The sequence below is a fragment of the Cololabis saira genome, chromosome 3, assembly GCF_033807715.1.
Source record: "Cololabis saira isolate AMF1-May2022 chromosome 3, fColSai1.1, whole genome shotgun sequence".
Classification (NCBI taxonomy): domain Eukaryota; kingdom Metazoa; phylum Chordata; class Actinopteri; order Beloniformes; family Belonidae; genus Cololabis; species Cololabis saira.
Genome location: NC_084589.1, coordinates 21,185,908 through 21,206,923, shown reverse-complemented (window position 1 = coordinate 21,206,923; position 21,016 = coordinate 21,185,908). Strand labels below are relative to the sequence as shown.

General features: G+C 39.9%; 1 protein-coding gene across 5 annotated transcripts; it reads right to left on the bottom strand.

Annotated features, from left to right (window-relative positions):
- Positions 1-785: 785 nt before the first annotated feature.
- tcea3 (transcription elongation factor A (SII), 3) lies at positions 786-12,886 on the bottom strand. 5 transcript variants are annotated; one of them, XM_061716492.1, is made up of 21 exons: positions 12,661-12,886; positions 11,911-11,973; positions 11,690-11,795; positions 11,493-11,595; positions 8,220-8,714; positions 8,030-8,143; positions 7,681-7,776; positions 7,530-7,598; positions 7,302-7,412; positions 7,119-7,187; positions 6,638-6,697; positions 6,408-6,479; positions 6,232-6,300; positions 6,069-6,134; positions 5,917-6,003; positions 4,488-4,648; positions 4,307-4,362; positions 4,019-4,174; positions 3,743-3,889; positions 2,348-2,419; positions 786-1,749 (listed from the first exon to the last, which is right to left on the bottom strand). In XM_061716492.1, the coding sequence occupies exons 1-21, from the start codon at positions 12,727-12,729 to the stop codon at positions 1,741-1,743; spliced, it is 2,250 nt and encodes a 749-aa protein (XP_061572476.1). In that variant the 5' UTR covers positions 12,730-12,886; the 3' UTR covers positions 786-1,740. The 5 variants fall into 5 exon arrangements, with proteins under 5 accessions (XP_061572476.1, XP_061572479.1, XP_061572478.1 ...); XM_061716494.1 differs by having other exon boundaries at positions 787-1,749; positions 8,220-8,645; XM_061716493.1 differs by having other exon boundaries at positions 788-1,749; positions 5,917-5,991.
- Positions 12,887-21,016: the final 8,130 nt, after the last annotated feature.

Here is a 21,016-nt window from a genome sequence, read left to right as displayed (position 1 = left end):
GATAGGCTCCTGCAGACCCCGTGACCCTGTACAGGATTAAGTGGGTATAGAAAGTGGATGGTTTGGTTTATACATTTGTAAAACTACAATTATTGTTCATAGAATGTTTAGCCCAAGCAGGAAACTTATTGTTGAATGAAAGAATACGAAAATGGTCACATTGTGCATCATACCGTTGATACAGTTTACATACCGTTCATATTAATTGGTGCTGATGACCTAAAAATGATCATTGATTGCCCTTTTTTCATATACCGTATGTCAGAATCTTTGCGAAGCATCGGTACAATAGACCCTTTCAATGATTTTCTTAAGTGGTTCAATTACGCACCACCAGATGACTGATGTGATAAACACATTTTTGTAGATCACCTTAATGATTACAATACAGATGAGTACAAAGGGAAAACTGAAACTTTACATGCACACCTCTTTTAGTCATTGTACTGACCCTTGTTGAGTGAGCTTTGTCTCAGTGCTAATGATGTCTTACAGAGTATGACAAGATCCAGCAGAACAGGATGAAGCAGTTATTTAAAAAAAACTAAAAAAAACAAATGGAAGGATTCATTTATCAAATTAGCATGCATAACTTGAACAACTGTTTTCCAGGGTTGTTTTTTTTGTTGTTTTTTTAATAGATTTTTCACAATTTTCTTTTTGATGCAAATTCACCAACTGTGTGGGAAACAGATGTCAGGGAAGAGAGTAGCTGCCAGCAACTGAAAACATGGCAAATGATTCAGAATCCATTGATAAATTATAACAGCACAAATTTCAGCTTTGCATGGACTATGAATTTAATGTGTTGTATAAGAATTTAAAGTGACAAAACACCAGTCAATGCAGTCAGTGAAATTACTATTTTATCCATTGTTAATTTCAGGGTCAATATTATTAGAAAGCCAGTTTTCACTCTTAAATATTGCAGGATGTATCTGATATTCTCAATTTACGAATTCAGCAATGCACTTTTCTTTGGTTACTGACAAAACTGCGTTACCGGTGGAGATGAAACAGCAGTGTGTTTTCTGGTGAATTGTCGCCATCTACCATTGTCGTCTAGTAGTGCAACAAAAAAGAAGTTTCCAAAATATACATTTACAATCATTCTGTGTGGGATGTTGGTTCATTGACTTCATTGAATATCGACAGACTGAAGGTAACGTTATATTAAATCATCACATCTATTTTTTCCTCACTGCAGTTTTTTATGAGAAACTTTTTTCATAAAAAAAAAGGGGTTTTCTATTAGTGTGCCTGAAATTACGTTTATGATTCATACTCAAGTTCTATTTTGACATCACAATTAAAAAAAGGGAAAACAGCTGGATTAAAATAAACAGCCCTTCTGTTAAAATCCATTTAAAAAGCAACCACACCCATATTTTATGCAATTTTATTGGAATTAGATATGTACAATGTGAGCATCTGTAGTATGACACGTCTCACTAACCAGATTATGAATCTGCATCATGACAGCACCGTGATTATAATTAAAGTTACAAGTTGGTTGATTTATCAACTCAGTTATCTAACTGACATTCACACTCAGTCATTAAATCCACATTAATTAACCCTTAATTACTAGCACATGCTTATAAATCATAAGTGTTCAAGTAAAAATTGAAAAAAACAACATTATCTTTTAAACCACCAGCTGCAATAATCAACAAACTCCTTTTCCATCCAGTTATAGAAAATAAGCATCTGAGGAAATGTAGTTTCACCTTGGGAGGATCAGCAGAACTGAAAATATAAAAATAAAGCAACAGATGAAGAAATGTTCTTCAGTCACTATACAAAGAGAAAACGATGATTACAGCAATATTTCAGTTTTGTTTTAGCTTTCCAGCCAAAATGTGTGTGTTGGGGAAATCTGAGAAATTAATGCGCCCCAAATGAGTTCCATGTGAACTGTTCAATCATATTTGATAGAGCAGCCAATTTCAGCATCTAAAAGAAACTTAAACTACATAAACTAAAATAAAGCTCCTACTGGTTTGAGAGGAGACTGTATTAGACACATTTATGCTGCGTCACTCTTTAACACTACAGTTAATAACTTTTGTACCTACTGTGTTGCAACATGGACCATCTTGCATAGACCAAGTTCATATCCCAACCGATGCATAAGAACTTTCATGTAGCAATTCACAATACATTTGCTCAACTTCACATGACATTTATTCTGTTTGAATTGTTTTAGATGGTGAAAATTTGACCCCTCTAATGCCCTAACCCTTGTCAGAATTTCTCATTGATCCTCCAAACTATGATCACTTTCTACTGCAGCTCTTCACTAACTTAACAGAAAGAAAAATATTTAAACAAGGTAAAGACTTACTTTCCACCGATTTCCACACTCGTTGCACAGACAAAATGTAGTCATTGGCTCATCAGCACTGCGTGTCTGAACCTGAAACACACAAAGGGAGTTTTTCTGTAAGCAGAATATTGACCCTGAAAAAGAATTATCACCCACAGAAAAACTAGATGAATTTGTGACATAACTTGTTAGAAATGTTAAGCTCATTCTTGATGCAATGTGTCCCTAGTGCATTTATTTTTCCAGGTATGTATGCGTCTAAAATCTCAGACGTCAAGAGGCTTGTGAGGCAGTGTGACCCTGTGATGCTACATCCAACAATAAAAGGAACATTTCATTTCTTGCCACAATGTATTAATTATAATAATTAATTATTATTAATAATAATAATTAAAGTACATTTCCTTGGAATTTAAAATTAAAATGTAATATTAGGCTTTACTACTGTAACCCACACATAGTGTCAATACCAAGGGTGTAAGTATAATAATATTCAAGAAAAAAAAATACCTCAGTATCTGAGCGGGACTGAAAAGACTGGATCGGTGTTTCTCTTTGGCAGCGGTAAATAACTTTTACTCTCTCAGAGTTAAAGCAGATAAAGGAGACGTTTGAGATGCCATTTTGTCAGAAATTCAGTATCAGAAGATGATGCTCAATTTCCCAGGCTTATACGATAGCTTTCAGTTAACTAATTCATAATGTTGGCAGTTTGTTGCAGCTGTAAGACTTGGAGATGCTCTTGCGAGCCATCCAAACAGAAATCTTCAGATTTAGTGTTTTATCCAAATAACAGTGTTAAGCATTTCTCAGCGACAACATGTTTTTGATAAAGAAAATTCATAAAATATTCTTTTTGTGGTGATCCACCAGTTGACTTTTCTGTGCATGGAGGATTTTTGATTGGTGGTTGCTGTGTCTTACATCATCTTAGAGGCCAGGTGACGTAAAGATCTAGGAAACTAAAATTACAGTTTGTGCTGGATAAGAGCCCCCACACTGCTAACTAAATGATGCTTCTTTCCATGTCTCTGCTCCCATTTTATAACATAACCCGACACTATATAACTAATTCATAAACTGAAGAAAAACAGCAGGAGATAAATTGCTGCAGCAGCCTCTCACAGCAAAGCAATGCTCTAAAAATCAGATCCTGATTAAATCTGAGACCAGCAAAAGCTCTATGAATATCCAGCATAACCATATCACATTGGTGGAATGATGTCACTCTCCCTTGCTGGTTTTCTTTCAGCTGTTTCTATTTCACTGTAGAGTTTAACAAACATACACACATAAATCTCTGCTTCAAACACTCACTGTGAAATTCAAACAACCACCATCACACTCGAGTTTCACTCGTGAGAGTTTGTGTTGTGGATTCTGTGCTGGTGAATTATGCGTCTGAGCACTTGCCTGGTTGTAGGTGACGTTCTTCTTCCTGCACTTGCCGCACTGCAGCAGGTCTGTGGTGGTGCCACCAGTTTTGGCCATCTGGTGCTCCCTGATGGCCTCCTGGGTGAGAACGTTCCTCAGCTGTTTCAGCTCGTCACTGGCCATTTCCTGGATTAAAAAAAAATAATAATCACACGCCAAGATAGTGGAGGGATTTGCGAGGAACAAGAAGCACCGAAGCCAGCCCTATTACTACGGACGGAAAGGAAAGCGAGCAGCACGCGAGGAGGCGTGTACCTCGGCAGACATGGTGGCGATGCGTCTTAGCTCGATGGCTCCCGCGAGGACATTTTTGCGAAGCCCCGGGTTCTTGGGGTCCTTCAAGTTGCTGATGCGGCTCCGCACTCTGTTCTTGTACTTCATATCGGTGGCTTTGATCTCCTGGTAGATATGTGCAGTCACGCAGTCAAGGCTGTTTCATTTGATGAAATCATAATGATGGCAAAGAGGATGCTTTGCATTTAGCTTAGCACTGACAACAGAGAAACTAGCCCATGGCTGCAAATAACTATTTTGAAGGATATGATCTTCAATCTCTGCTCCCATGCTGTCACAGTTAGATCCAAAAACTTTGTAATCATCTGTGAAGACCAGGACATATCATTTATGTTTATAAATTGACATACCGGTGTTGAAAGAGTGCTCCTACAGCGAGGTGTGTTTTCATGTGTAATCTGCTGCGGTGAGTCTGTAGTCGCGGCCTCACCGTCTGTGCGCAGGGCAGCTGCCAGCATCTCCACGCACTTGTCTCTGACGGAGTCTCCGGTGGACAGGTGAGGGGGCAGCGGCCCCCCAGGTGAAGCAAAGCTGGGCGACATGGGGCTGGTCGGGGTGGTGGGAGTTCTGGGCGTTTCTGCTTTACTTTTCCTGTAGAAAAGGACAGAAAGAGCAATAGAGAGATTTATTTCAGCTACATACAAATTAAAAAGCACATTCAAAAAAATATTTTAAAACAAATGTGTCAATAGCCACAAAGGAAATATCCTGAAGCTCATCACTTATCGTGCCTACCTTGTAAAATCAAAGGAAATGGAAAAGAACAAACCCAAAAAAATCAGAAACCCAAAGAAAATGCATAAATCATAACAGTTTTATTATTCTAATTTCTCATTTTTGAAGTTTAAATTATTGGTCCAACATTAGTTTTAGAAGTATTTTTCCATATTTAGGCACAATAAGACATAATGCATTAAACTTGAACAGTACAAAATACAAAAGCAGTTTTTATTCACACTTGTTTTATGAATAATAGTAACTGATGGAGGTATCCCATCCCTCCATGTCACATGATCAAATGTCATGCTATGTGTATTAATGTTTGTGATTTTGTCACTTAGGAGGATTCCTTGGCAGCTATGGAAGTCAGTCCTGCACAAAGCATGGTACCTAAATCAGCAGGGGACAGTACCACAAACAGGCTGTTGTTTGGTGGTACTCTGCTAACACTTAGCACTGCTAACATGTTTGCAAGGTGGAGTGGATTTAAACACTTACCTGTATTCTGTGACAAAGGATTGTCCTGAGGCTGGTGAGACTTATTTATACTTCCTGGATCGTACCAAGTGTGGGAAGCAAGAGAGGGGTGTGGCTCTATAATTGTTTTTGTCAATTTGTGTTGATGCAGCCACACAGAGATCGGATGTGGGCCAATATATATTATAATTATAGTAAGGGGGATGATGTAATATATTATTTAAATACTCTTGGCCAAGTGATGTGTGTTATGTGTGTGTGTGTAAACTGGATCCCTACGCTGGTATGTGGTCTTGTCCAATCCATGTGAGGAGGGTATATAAGAGCTCAACCAGGGTGAAGGGTTGTAGTCAGTGGTCTGTCTTACGGTGTATAATAAATGCCCATACAAGGGATAACATTATTTCTGCCTCAGCCTCCTCACTTCCCCTTATTTAAGGCCGCCATTCACAGTAACAGATTTGGACATCAGTCCAGAAGAGATCTGGTTAACTCACAATGATTTATATCGACTTCACCAGCTTTACCTTTGTTGTCATATTTCATGATTTTTATTATAAAAGAGCCTTGTCCTTAAATGCTGTAGCTTGGTTTTGCTTTTGAAATGAATGAATGGCCAGTGAACTTTGGTCACTTGAATTTTGTGCAAAGTTAAAAAATACCTTTCAATGCAGTCGGTGGAGAGCTTCCTCTGCGGAGGTCCGGGCTGCGTAGGCTTCGAGCCGAGCGACTCTCTCCTGTGAAACAAGCTGTGTAACTGATGTCATGTCTGCTTTCCATAGAACTTAAAAGGCAGCTTCTTCCTCTCATTTACCTTTCACCCATGATGAGCTTCTTTGCTGGCGGTGAACTGCTTTTTTTCAAATCATTGGACTCCCATCTAAGTAATGAGACAATTTCAGTAAATCCTTATTTATTTCAGACTTGATGTGTTTTTGTTTTGTTTGACTGGGATTTTAGGCAGATACCCGTCTTACCTCTCAGGTTTGCTGTCAGTTGAAAGGTGTTTGGTAACTTGGCCAGACTTTGAGTCACAGGAATCCTTCCTGCAGCAAAAACAGAGCCAGAGTTGTGACGCTAACATAAGGTCTTGTGAAAAAGTGTGCACTTAAGTTATTTACACGGTGGGGCTCATTTTCACACGCCTGCACACCTGTGTTTTTCTTTTTTGACCTCAGCGCAGGGCTGTTTTGGAGGAGGAGGTTTGGACTCGGATGAATCTTTCCTGATAAAAGAAAACATTTGGTTTTCCAGCCGTGGGCAGTAAAAGTACAATGACCCCATGTCTTCATGCACTAAAAACTGTTTAAACAAGATCAGGCTGAAGGATAAAATCATCTGAAAATCAGCAGCACAGTTTTAACAGACTCGTCTCTTGCCAACCTTTCTCTCTTGGCTTCATCTGAGTGTTTTTTAGGCACTTTGCTATCCACTGAGTTTTTCCTGCAAAAAGAAAACAATCGTGTTGCCAAAAGATCAACACCTTGAAGAAAAAGGGAGATATTATGGAAATTATCACTTTTTTCTGCGCTTAAGAGTTTATTTTGGAGAATCAGACCTCCAACTATCATCTGCTCATCATGCTGCATTTGCAGCATCTCAGAAGTGCAAATAAAACTTTTTTATTTAGGAAAGATATGAGTTAATAAGACTGCCAGAAATCTGTCTGTTGTATCAGATCTCAGCAAGAAAATACGACTTCTTTTTTGTGCTTCCTGATACGCATCAGTAGCAGTAAAAGCCTACATTACAAAGACAAGCTTGCACAAGCTTGTTCATTTAAAGCAATAATTTCTCCTCAACCGACAAGTGCAAATTTCTATAATGTGCGAATCAGAGACAGAAAAATTCCCACACCCCAGACCTGTCTGTCTTCACAGCATCTGCAGACTTTTTCTGTGCAGGAAGCTTCGAGTCTGTGGACAATTTCCTGCTGCAGCCAACAACAGACAAGACAAGTCCAAATGGAATTACAGGGGTTTTTGTTTTCCTGAATATTTCTCTCTACACTTCTCCAGTCTGTAATTAGAACTCATCTGATGCAGACCAGTCTTTCTCCTTTTTCACATCCAGTGAGGGACGCTTCGGTGTAGGAGGAGGAGGGTGAAGGTGAAGAGGAAGCGGAGGAAGAGGAGCGTTGGGGTCTGGAGGCATCTTTCTAAATGAAAAGACAACCTTCAGCTAAGCTGGACCGCTTCACAATGAGGAACAGCAATAGCAGCGACTAGACACTGTGGTGCACCGCACACAGACAGGCATGCAGGCAGAGCCTAACCTTGCTGGAGGAGGATGAAGGTGAAGAGGAAGAGGAGCTATTGGAGCATTTGGGTCTGGCGGAACTTTCCTGATGTGAAAATGAACTTTTGTTAAATCCCTTTCATCGTGGACTTTAACGAGATTCTTGCAGACATACACCAACGCCTGACCTCTCTTTCTTTACTTCTTCTGCAGGTCGTTTAGCTGGCGGGGAGGTTGGTTTAGGTGCATGAGGACGAGGATGTTCAGATTCTTTGCTGTCCCTTCTGAACAGATTTGCAGACCAGTACAGATGAATCAGTGCAGAGAATGCGGAGCGTGAACACATACAGATACACCTGACTGACTCATCACATCATGCGTTGTACACCGCAGGTATCCTTGTTAGGCCACATGTCCGTTATGAAACTGTAGAAACAAATGTTCATGCATGTGACAAACGCAGACACTGTTAATTTGATGCAATTAGCAGCAACATCTCCATCCATCACACCCTTCAGCTCAGGCAGGGGTTCTGACCTGTCTTTTTTCTGGTCCAAAGACGGACGTTTGACGGGCAACGGCGGTCGAGCAGGTCGAGGAGGGGAGGGGAAGCGGGTGGGATACAGAATGCTGCTGTCCAGCACTCCTCTCCTGAAATGAATCATTAAGCCTGAAGCTCTGCTTTTTGCAATGTGTCATCATCACTTTTTGATCCACCACCTCTCACCTTTCAAACATGGGTCTGTGAACATCGGCAGGTTTCTCTCTCTGGGGTTCAGTCAGCGGTCTCTCTCGCTGAGGCGCGTTGGCCGGCCTGTCGTGTCTGCTTTCTCCTCTGTCTTTGTCCTTCTTCACATCATATCCATACTTCTTTAATTCCTCTGGGTGTTTCTCTCTCTTCAGCTTCTCCAAGTGCCTCATCTTCTTTTTTTCTATTGCTCCGTCTTTCATTTGATGATCTAACTTGTGTTTTCCACTCCACGGGTCTTGTGCATGCTCCTGCTTCTTATTATCCCGCTCCACCTTGGGATTTTCCGTGAATGTTTGCCTCTCCCCTTTTTCTTGAAGATGTTTCTCATTTCTGAGGTCCTTGAGGTGCATTTCGTCCTCGGGGTCCCTGGTGTTTATGTGGTCATCATTCTGTTTTTCTTTTCTGTATTTATCAGAGTACTTTTTGTTAGGGTCTGAGTCAGGTTTTGTTTTGACATCCAGCCTCCTGTGACTAACAGAGACATAGGATCATTTAACAACTACTTCATAGCCAAAAATGTACCTGTTTTGTTTTCATGTATTTATTTTACAATGTTATTTTGATAACATTCAGATATACGTATGTGATGTTTACCATTTCCACACTGTGGGCTCCTGCATAATAACTAGTGGAGCTCTGCCCAAGTTGGACCAGTCGTTTGCAGTGCTACATTTTAGCTGCATCAGACTTGGACAACTTGTGGGTAAAAATGTTTTAGAACAGGCTAAACATCATCTTATTATTGTAAACTTGTTTATTTGAATGAAAGAAAAACGGATGTTTTTCCTGGTATTTTTCAAGTTTCATTCTGTCCTGACGATAAGGACTTTTGCTCTCTGAAGTATCTCCTATCCACAGAGCCCAAGGTTGTTCAGTGTGGCCTTAAAGCTGTGGAGGCGTTCTTATTTCCCAAGGATTTTCAAAAGCCATTCGAAAAATATTAGCCTTTGGTTTAAAAGATTGAATGAGGACGTGGGTAAACATGGTGACGGTACAATAAATACTGAAATCCCTTCACTTAAAGCCACTCTATGTAGTAAAACCACTTCTGACCACACAGGGGTTTGAGTCTGAGTTGGTGGGGAAATAACACTTTGCCCCACTCAGGCCCCGTCAGGCGTCACAACCATTATATGGGAGAGGAGAGGAGGAGAGAAGAGGGACGGGACAGAACGGGACGTGACCCCCCCCTCTACATTTAACAGGTAAAGCATACGAGTTAGTCCATTCCACCTGATCAGTTAGCAAACCATTCAAAGTCGACTCCAGGATTTCCTGGTTTCATACACAACAATTCACTGCACACAAACATAAATAAAAGTTGGTTTAAAACCTGGTTCATCGGTCGTCTATAATAAAGTTTAAGACCGAAATGAACCGCCTGTGCAGACTGCTCAAACCTGGAGGAGGGAACATCTTAACTGTCATCTCAGGTAAGTCACAACTTTTCCAAGGCAACATATTTTTTTTCCTATGGAAAGGTTAGTGCAGTTCGCTGGCTACTCGATGTCAGTAAATCCACCTGCTGGTTTAATATTAACTATTTCATCCAGGTTCAACAATGACATAAAACTATCATAGATTCTTTTTTGATATTTAGACCATTTTGTAAGGCCAAGAATGAGATCAAGTCTGCTCTGATGATATTTATTGATTGCCTGCTGAGATTTAAAAAAGTATATAATGACCAAGTGAGCTCAATACTTTTGTAATTTACAAGAGTCAGCCATGACCATTATAAGTACACAGAGTGCCATCTGTTGGCTTTATTATTATCAGCAAGAATAAAATAATGTAAAAAAAAAAGTTTATTGGGAGTTTAATATATTTCATGTTTCATTATTTTTGTGCATAAAATAATACTTAAGTCCTAATCCAACATTTTTAAAATCCGGATGATGAGACTACTGGACTGAAGGTGGCCACAACCATGAATGAAACCAAGTCAAATATGTCCTTTATTGATGTCATCTCATGTTAACTTTATAACTTTTTAAAGCTCACTTATTTCAGTTGTCATTAGAAAAACAATGATAAGTTCATCTCCATCTTTGAAAGGAGGTTGATGCTGAGAGTGAGTCAGGCAGGTCCACAGGCAGGGACCCTGGAGAGAGTTCTGTTGCTGAGGCGAGAGCCGAAAGCTGCAGTTATCATTGAGATGTCATGAGTTTTATTGAGCTCGATTGTGGTCTCGACTCACCTTCAAAGTGAAAATCCAAAATGTTTACACAATATTTACTTTGAGTGCACTTTAGTCAGTTTATAGACTTAATTAAAACCATTACTGTTTTAAAGGCATGATCTAGAAAATGCTTAAATTGAATTTCATTTTATTTAAAATAAAAAGTGTGAAATTAATTTCACTATCTTAGTCATAGCAGTGGCTGACGCATAAATTAACTAGTTGATAAGGATATATTGCTGAATCTGTCTAAAATCATCTTTGAATCAAATGTTTACTTCCAGGTAAAAGTAGGGGTCTAACAAACTGCTAGAATGCATGACGTAGCGTTAGGGTTAGTCTTTTTGTTTTTCAGAAAAAAGGCAAAAACGGGCCTCTAAACCAGTCTTTAGAAACCAAAGCGTAAAGCCGTAGGGTACACGGCGACGTGCACCCTACGCAACGGCGTATGCTCTGCGTTGGTTTAACGCAGAACCTTAATTCAGGCTTAACACGATTGTTTTATACAGCCTGTGGGTCTGAAACGTGAACTTTGGTCTCATGTGCTGCCCCCATGTGGTCAGAAGCGGTACTGCATCAATAATGGGGGACAATGTTGGAGAAATAGGACTGGAAGTTAATTCATTTGTTACATTGACTGTCTATGGCGTTTGTCCTATACCGGTACCTCTATATAGTATACCATATACTACTTTGAGAATTAACCGCAGTGTAAAAAGAAAAAAGAAGCTTGGCATGGTTACTGTGACAAACTTCATATTTCATTGTATAATTGAGAGTAAAGTGGCCTTTATACATCTAAATAGGTTAAATTTTTTTTTTTTTCTTCTTTGAAATGTTCTCTTGCTGTATTGAGCCACATTGCAGATACAAATTATTTACTACCAACTGTCAGAATAGAAACACTCAAGCCAGACTTGCCATACTGGTTTTGACAAGAGGCAGTTGCTGCAGGTTTGCTGATACGAACAACACTTCATTTCTTAATGTGCATGCAATGTACTACGCATCATGTGACTTGGACATGTGTTGTGTAGTTTCTGTGCAACAGCTGTGCAACTACTGACCTGCTTTTTGCCTCAGAGGGGGGGCAGTTTGGAGCTGCTGACGATTTTGAGTCCAAACCATTCTTTGTTTCAGGCACTTTCTCCGGGTGAGAACAGCCAGCATCTGTGAGAGTGTAAAAACATTTATTCTGATAATGCACAAACTACTATTGCACTACTCTGCAGATTGTGGGCAAAAAATGTCACAAATATCATACCCAGAAGTCTCTTCCAGTCTTTAATGAGGACTTTTGCCAAGGCAATGACTTCTTCATCTGTGCAGTGTTTCCTGATACTGTTCACAGACATTCCAATTCTCGTTTCCTGAAATAATAATATAGATTTTGAAATAAAATTATCCGGCAGTTGGGTCATTTGCCATTTTGGTGAAGGATTCTTGTTTTTCATATAAATGCAAAAGCTGCACTCCTGTGCACACCTGGAGAAGTTTTAGTGTCATGTTGAAGGCCTTCAGCTCTTTCAGCAGGTCCAAGGCTCCATCCTGTACAGACAACAGTGGGCTTTTAAACCTCAAGGCTTAACGTTTCATTTAAAAACAGACACATAAAGAGAAAAAACAATATGGTGAACAACTTTCACTTCTGTATTTGGTGTAGTCATCATTTTTAAAACAGATAAAGTCGGATAACATAGTTTAAATGCAAGGACAGCAGGGACAGAATAAGCGTTTCCCTTGCTGCTCAGTCTGCTCTTGCTGGAAGTTACTGCAGCGTGACCGTTTCAGCCTTTTTACTGTGCAGAAGCGCCACGAAAACAATGTCCCGCTTCCAGAGGCAGAGACACGCACAGCTCTGTCAACAACTCACGCTGTTTACTTTCTGTTGCACCGCTCATTTTGTGTCTGAATGACCCAACAGGCGAAGCTTTGCACGAAAAAAAACGCCCGAGAATACGGTCAATACTTGACCCCTAAAAAGCGTGGCTGGAATAGCAGCGAGAGGAAGAGACGCAGCCCGAGCCAAACACCTGTTCACCATTTGCTACGGAACAGTTAACCTCTTGTTAAGACTTGTGAGGAGTCTGCGGTTTGCAGGGTATAGCACCACAAACTCATTCAATTTCAACTTTGAGGAAGAAAGTTCCGTTTGGCCGGGACGGAACCGCGGGCCTTCTGTTCTGCGCAGCACGAGGCAACGCGCCACCTGTGGGTGTCAAAATATAGTCTCACCGTGTTATTTCTAGACACCATCTTGTCTAGTTTTTTAGCGATCCGGATGAGGTCTTCTTCTTGAGTCATCGCTGCATTTAGTCGAATATAAACTAATTTCCGATGCTGGTTTGATTCTTAACGGAACCAGGAGAAGTGGGGGAAGTTTGGGTGCGCTGCAGGTCCGACTTTTACGCGCGGCGCTCTCCATTCAGTCAGAGGCGTGTCCTGCTCCCAGCTGACCCGCTACACATCACAACAACTATATATAGACTGAGTGGACACACTACAGCCCACCACTGGGAGCCCTGCAGAATACATGGAACGGGGGTTTTTACAACTTTTATTACGATTCTACCACCTTCACATTTTAAACTTTGGTTTTGCATTTCCGTAAGTGTTGGTTGCTTTAAAATCTCCGCTCAAATGGGGTCATTGTCTAATTATTAATCTTTACGAATTGAAGGTCGGGCCCAGTCAGTGTGGACTCAAGTCATTGGCACATGTGCCAAAGTAAAGTTTGACTATGAATGACCGTTTACAATCAGTCTGTCTCACACCTACACCTTTTAGTTTCAACTGTAACAAACAAAGAAGCATCTTTTCACTTTCTGTTTTCAGAGCTATCATTATTATTATTATCATTATATTACTATTATTACGGTTATTACCGCTATTATTATTATTATTATTATTATTATTATTATTATTATTATTATTATTATTATTATTATTATTATTATTATTACTAATTATTTAGTGTTACCTCATGATACTTCATTTGTTCTTTTTGTATATTCTACTATGTTAAAAGGTGGGCAAGATAAGCTTTATGCTTCAAGCCCAGACCTTTTCGGTCAAAATAATCACAATGTTGACCAGGGAAAAACCTGTGGATGTTTGTTATCTTGTTTGTTGATTTTTATGCTTGTGATTGACGGAAATAAATATTAACTAACTAACTAACTAACTAACTAACTAACTAACTAACTAACTAACTAACTAACTAACTAACTAACTAACTAACTTTAGGTTAAATGATTGAATTAACTAAATGAATGAACGAATGCAATTTTCTTTCAACACAAAACAAAAGAAGAAACAAAAGAAAAGACAAAAGAAATATAGAAACTTGACATTGTAATTACAACCTTTGGCCGCCAGAGGGAGCGGTGGCCCAATTTTTCTTGAGCGAAGCTCAGGATCCGGTTGTGTGCTGTTCCTGCTTCGCCCTGCAGGGGGCAGCAGAGAGCCGGACCCAGTCTGGCTGACCCCGGCTGAGAGAGGACCCCAGACAGCTGTTCAAGATCCATGCAAGGCCATTTATTATTCTTTCACGTTGAAAAAACTATGACCTTTCACGTTTGCTTTTTTGTTTTTCTCGTCTCCTCCTTTTGAAGAACCAGTTTGTGTAAACAGTCGTCTTGTATTGATAGTGTTGGGGCTGTTTTCCAAGAAATCCATATACACCCAGTGATATTATTATAACCACTCAGCAGATGCTTTTATCTAATCTGGGTTTCAAGTGAGCATTGAGATCCAAGCTAAAGAGTGGTAAGAAATCTTTCACAACACCATCTACCTATTTAAACGAGAAAGATAAGTCTGAGAAATAAGTGGAGGTTTGGAACTGATGTGTTCCCTGAGGTGATAAGTCTTCAACAGATTCCTGAAAGTGGAGAGATATAATCTCAGAAACAGTGCTGGAGAAGGAGCCTGTATGAGTTTAGACACCGTTGCAGAGCCAAAGTCAGTTTGCAGGCAAAGTGAAAAACTTAAATTTGCATAGGCTGACCAAGAATATTTTAAAGTGTTGTGATGGCACACTGGATTCTCGACCCCGATCTGGATAATCTACAAGGGTATCACTGTGCATGCTGCGAAATCTGCAAATAGGAGAGATGACCATGATCTGTACCAGGAGTTGTGTTGCATACTCAGTGTGGATCTTTGTCATGTTGTAGAGGATGTTTCCATTCAACTCCATATGTTCTGAACAGACTTTCATGCAGACTGTGATGATTACGTGACCAGGTTCAATGAGGTGGTGTATATGAAGGAGACTGAGACCTGGGACACCCCTGCAGACAGACGAAGGAATGCAGATGTTTGTGTGTGCCTTTACATGTTTGAAAAACACTCAGTAAGGTTTGATTCATATCAAGAATGTGTGTTCCCTGAGATGAACATCTCAGGCAGTACAGACAGTAGAATCGTCAATGTCCAAGGGAACAAAAAAAATTTAGCGAGATAAGGCCGAGCTTCTCCTGTGGCTGCCTTAACAGCTTTGGTATCACATCTGTACCAGACAGCCGAGATGTCTCAGTGAACATATATGGAAAAAAAGCTGCATTTATTTGAATGACTGAAGTGACCAACTAACCAAAAGATCTGCAAAAAAAAACACCTTCAACTTCCCATCCCATCTAGGAAACACTTCAGATTTTCAATGTTAAGTTATCAGCAGAGAAGGAGAATGATCCAGCGTCCAAATATTTATCTAAATCCAGCTTCAGCTTCCAGTCTCAATACGTTCCCTGTTCTGTGGAAGTGAGAAATCAAAACTTACTTTCTTTTGTTCAGCCTTTGATTATCAACAGGAAATGCTCATCAGCAGTTGAATAGTTCAACAACTTTAGAAATAAATGTGTAAATGATGCCGTACCAGTACTTTGTCTAATGTTTGATACGCTGGATGAGAAATCTGCTTTTCTCGCGGTGCATTGGTAGAATATATTGGTAATTTTCACCAAAGCATACGGGCATTTCACATTTTCATGTTCATTTTGTCAGCTTTTGAAGAAAAGGGACATAATCTGTTTCCTTTAAGGCCAGACTGATTAGGATCCGTTTGCTCTGAGGAAGGAAATCTGAGATCTGTCTGAAAACTGAGCTTTTGATAAACCTGAACAGGAATTGAAGCAGCACGACTGGTTTTTAATTTAAATGGGGTGCAGAGTGGGGGTTTTGAACACAGCTGTTATCTGAGCCTCTTTGAATGCAATCTGAAATGTGCCCAAGGCAAGCAAAACATTTATTTTATATTTACACTCAAATTCCACCCGTTTAGGCTTAGAATGTCATCTCACATTCATTTTCATGTCTCTCCAGAGATGCTCGACCAGTCTACACTTTTTCTGAGTCACTCAGCGACTCTCAAAGGTTCTCACTAAATTTGTTTTTGTATTGTCTTGGTGATGTGCTTTGGATTGTTATCTTGTTGAAATATAAACATTTGCTGCAGCCTAAGATCCTTGGCACATGAAAAAAGTGTGTTTTTTTAAATAAAGATTGCACTGCCATTTTTTGTGGGAGTCCATCTATCTCGACTTTTCTCTCAGTCTCTGTAAGTCACAGAAAATCATTTGTACAGAATGACGTTGCCATCACCTTGTTTGACAGCAGGGATGGTAGTGATGAGGAGATGTTCAGAGTGTTGTACTCCATACTTACAAATACAAGCCCAAATCACAAGAAAAAAGTTGGCTCGGTTTGGAAAATTCAAATTTTAAAAAGCAATGATTCTTACCTGTACTTTCACTTACGCTCATCCTTTCCTGCTTTTCAGTCCTGCTATTTATTCCATGTGGAGATTGATCTGAGATCATTTTTTAGTATGCCTGGTCAAGCAGCAGATTGGCTAACTTTCAGACATTTTAAAAATAAATGCACATCCTCTGTACGGAAAGCACAAGCAGACTATCATGTAAAGTTGATTGCCAGCTCTTCTTCCAATCCCTCAAAATTTTGGAAAGCAGTAAATATAAAAGATAAAAAAGTCCTCTATAGCAATTCCATCTCATATCATGTTAAATAATTGTTTGGTAAATAAGATATCAGATATTTGTCAGGCTTTCAACACCCAATTTGCTTCTGCTGGAAATATGTTTGATGTCCAATATTCAAGTGGAATTGTCCCTCTAGTCTGGAAATCTGCCCATGTAATGCCACTGCATAAAGGTGGGGATAAAAATGATTTAAATGACTATCGACCAATTTCATAACTACCTTGCCTTGCTAAAATACTGGAATCCCTTGTAAATGAACAGCTCAAATTGTTCCTCTCAGAAAATTCTGTGTTGAGTCCAAATCAATCTGGCTTTAGAGCCCAACATAGTACCATCACTGCTACTACCATGGTTTTAAATGATATTATTTCTGATATTGATAAGAGGAAGTACTGTGCTGCACTTTTTATTGATCTTACAAAAGCATTTGACACTGTTGACCGTGCTCCTTCAGAAATTATGTGACATTGGTTTTGATTTTAACTCTTGTAATTGGTTTTGTGATTATTTGTCTCATAGACAACAATGTGTGATCTTGGGAAATGAGCGTTCAATGTTCCTGCCACTGTCAAAAGGGGTTCCTCAAGGGTCTATTCTGGGTCCTATCCTGTTTTCAATCTTTATAAACAATATTACATCGGCTTTGACGAGCAGTAGCGCTCATCTCTATGCAGATGATACAATTCTAGACTGTTCTGCTTATACTGCTCAGGCGACTATTGAAACCCTTCAAATAACTTTTGTCAGCCTACAAAATACACTTTTGAAGTTAAAATTATTACCAAATAAGACTAAATTTATGTTTTTTTCCAGAAATGATGTTGACATTGACATGCCGCTGGGCATCAGGACCCAGGAGGGTCAAAATATTGTAAAGGGTTCCAGAATATAAATATCTTGGTATTTGGCTGGATCAAAAACTCACTTTCAAGCATCATATTACCTACATACATTACATACTTGTTACAAAGCAGAAAATTGGGTATTTTTATAATACAGAGAAAATGTTCCTATGTCCTGCAGAAAGCGGGTTATTGAGGCAGATCTTCCTGTCAGTTCTGGATTATGGTGATGTTATTTATCAACACGCATCTGCTTCCACCCTAAAATCACTTGATGCTGTTTATCACTCAGCTCTAAGATTCATCACTGGTGACAGTTATCCTACTCATCACTGCATCTTATATGAAAAACTTGGGTGGAGTCCCCTTTCTGTCAGACGTGATAGGCATTGGTTTCTCTTTGTTTATAAACCCCTAATTGGAAGGCTTCCTCATTACCTTAGCTCCTTACTGAGGTGGCATAATGGTAGATACTCAACCCGCTCCTCTGATTTTCTTATGCTGGAATTGTCATGTCCACGGACTGAATTTGGAAAAACTGCATTTATCTACTGCACAGTTGGAACATTTTGTAACATGCATTGAAGTTGGAAACGTTTGTGCAGCTTGGTCAATTCAAATCCTTAATTGCTGACCATTTCGCTCATGTTTGTAATTTTTTTAAATTTTTCTCTTTTATTTTATTGTATTATTCTTTTTATATGGTTGTTGTACATTCGGCATCATTGTAAATGAGGGCTTGCTCTCAATGATTTCTCCGAATTCAAATAAAGGTTGATTGATGCCAACCGTGGTGGTGGTGGGGGGGAATGGACCTGACCCAAGTAGGGAGAGGGGCCCAAAATCCAAATTTTTATTCATCTATTGTGATGTTTATATTTCAAATGAATTGGGCCCTCCAATTAATTGGTGTCATTTATTTCAAATATATTGATAACATCAACTGAGAGAATGAACTTATGTCACAGTCCTCCCAACATATTGGACATTCTGGGAGCCGCAAAATGGTTTAGTCCACCTGACAGCGACAAGCGACACTGTAACGTCAGTGAGCCCTGATTGAATGACCTGGGGACAAGATGTCCTGCTACCCGAAATGCATAAAAGTGAAAATCCGTTCTGAGACAACCCCTTGAACCCAAGAAGTCCCCAATTAAGGGCGATGGTGATCAAAGCATCACCGCGCTGTCTGTCAGGCTTAAGTGTGAAATAACAAAGCAATGTGGTACATCAAATTAACAAAGAGCACCTGGGCTACAAAGCTACACTCACCGGTCACTTTATTAGGTACACCTTGCTAGTACCGGGTTGGACCCCCTTTTGCCTTCAGAACTGCCTTAATCCTTTGTGGCATCGATTCAAAAGGTACTGGAAACATTCCTCAGAGAGTTTGGTACATATTAACATGATAGCATCACGCAGTTGCTGCAGATTCATCAGTTTGGATTGATATCTGGTGATTGTGGAGGCCATTTGAATACAGTGAACTCATTGTCATGTTCAGGAAACCAGACTCAGATGATTTGCGCTTTATAACATGGTGCATTATCCTGCTGGAAGTAGCCATCAGAAGATGGTACACTGTGGTCATAAAGGGATGGACATGGTCAGCAACAACACTCAGGTAGGCTGTGCTGTTGATGCGATGGTCAATTGGTACTAATGGGCCCAAAGTGTGCCAGGAAAATATCCCCCACACCACTACACCACCACCACCAGCCTGAACCATTGATACAAGGCAGGATGGATCCATGCTTTCATGTTGTTTGTTGCCAAATTCTGACCCTACCATCTGATTGTCATAGCAGAAATCAAGACAGAAATCAGACCAGGCAACGTTTTTCCAATCTTCTGTTGTCCAGTTTTGGTGAGCCTGTGTGAATTGTAGCCTCAGTTTCCTGTTCTATGCTGACAGGAGTGGCACCCGGTGAGGTCTTCAGCTGCTGTAGCCCATCCGCCTCAAGGTTTGACGTGCTGTGCGTTCAGAGATACTCTCCTGCATACCTCTGTTGTAACAAGTGGTTATTTGAGTTACTGTTGCCTTTCCATCAGCTCGAACCAGTCTGGCCATTCTCCTCTGACCTCTGGCATCAACAAGGCATTTGCGCCCTAAGAACTGCTGCTCACTGGATATTTTTCTCTTTGTCGGACCGTTTTTTGTAAACCCTAGAGATGGTTGTGCGTGAAAATCCCAGTAGATCAGCAGTTTCTGAAATACTCGGACCAGCCCGTCCGGCACCAACAACCAATGCATGTTCAAAGTCACTTGAATCACCTTTCTTCCATTCTGATGCTCTGTTTGAACTGCAGCAGATGGTCTTGACCATGTCTACATGCCTAAATGCATTGAGTTGCTGCCATGTGAATGGCTGACTTAGAAATTTGCGTTAACGAGCAGTTGGACAGGCGTGCCTAATAAAGTGGCCGCTGAGTGTATATAAGTCCTATTTACATGCTCCAAACGCAACTCAAGGATTCAGAAATAGGTCAGTTTTTAAAGGGTTAATAAAAGATAAGAAAGGTGTAGGTGGGAGAACATAGAAAAACAGTTAGCTTCTCCATCTGACGGAATTATAGTTTAAAAAATGTTTTTGGCTCTGCAACTCGCTGACCATGATGAATACTGTGTGTTATAGCAAACAATTAAGCATATCTGATGTTTACTTCAAGTTAGACTTTTAATGAAGATATTTGCAACCTTTCACATCATCTTTATTTGAGCACAAATAGGCCAAATGGATCAATTCAGGTGGTGAATGAAGGAACCACTGATCATCTTATCTGATCTGATTGTAGCTTGAAACCCTAATTATGCTTCTTCTTTTTTTAAATAAATACCCCCTTTTCTTGCTCACGCACCTCATACACTGGCATGGATAGGGCCCCACTGACATTGAGAGTGTACAGGGCCCAGAACTTGTTTCTAACCCCCTGATGCCGAGGGTGATTCTCTCCCTAAAAAAACTTCCGGGTGTCGTATCATCTGTCTTGCTGTTCTACAGGTGATTTTCTTGATCAGCTTGTGTTTGACTCTTACAAACACCATCGCTGCTTAATCTTATAGAAAGAGGTGTGCCTTCTTAATTAGGTCCAATTAATATAATTAGGACTAAGTGAAGATGTACCAGGGTTCTCAGTACTAGTACATAATAGGACATTTCGGTCTTAGACTTTTAACAACTCATCAAAAGAAGAAAAAGTGGTTTTGATTTGTCATCGTGGAAAATTGTGTGAGAACAAAAAATATTTTAATTAATGTTCAGAAAAGTTTGGAATAAACAAAATGTACCAAACTTGTAAATGTTTGAAAATGTCCCGTTTGCACTGTATGCCATCCAGTGCTGATCTGAATAAAGTCATTAAAATGACTTGGATGCCAGTCCGTGCGACTTACGGTCACACTGAATCCTGCAGCTGGAGTTGGTTTAAAAATCCCAGACAGCTGTTCAAGATGCATGCAAGGCCATTTATTTTTCAGTTGCATGTACTTTTGTGTCTCCGTAAAATATGTCTGTATTTCATCTTTGACATCTTGCTGGAAAACTTGCCGGTCTCCGACTGTCTTCAAAGGATGTCTCCTACAGTTGTGTAGGTTTATTCCCAGAATCCACCAGGAACTGAGCCCCAGTCCAGTTAGAGCTGTGGGAAGCAAAGACTTTAGAAACACCAAGAGTAAACAAGTGTGTGTCAAATTGAATGGGTATGAACTGATTCTGTATAATTTTAACCAAGTGTAGCATTACAGAT

Excerpts from the sequence above, each read along its gene's own strand:
- tcea3 (XM_061716492.1), bottom strand. The coding sequence starts at position 12,729 with ATGACTCAAGAAGAAGACCTCATCCGGATCGCTAAAAAACTAGACAAG. Across the intron at positions 11,796-11,910 it reads TGACACTAAAACTTCTCCAG|GAAACGAGAATTGGAATGTC; the intron begins GTGTGCACAGGA and ends TTATTATTTCAG. Across the intron at positions 6,301-6,407 it reads GTCAAAAAAGAAAAACACAG|GAAGGATTCCTGTGACTCAA; the intron begins GTGTGCAGGCGT and ends TTTTTGCTGCAG.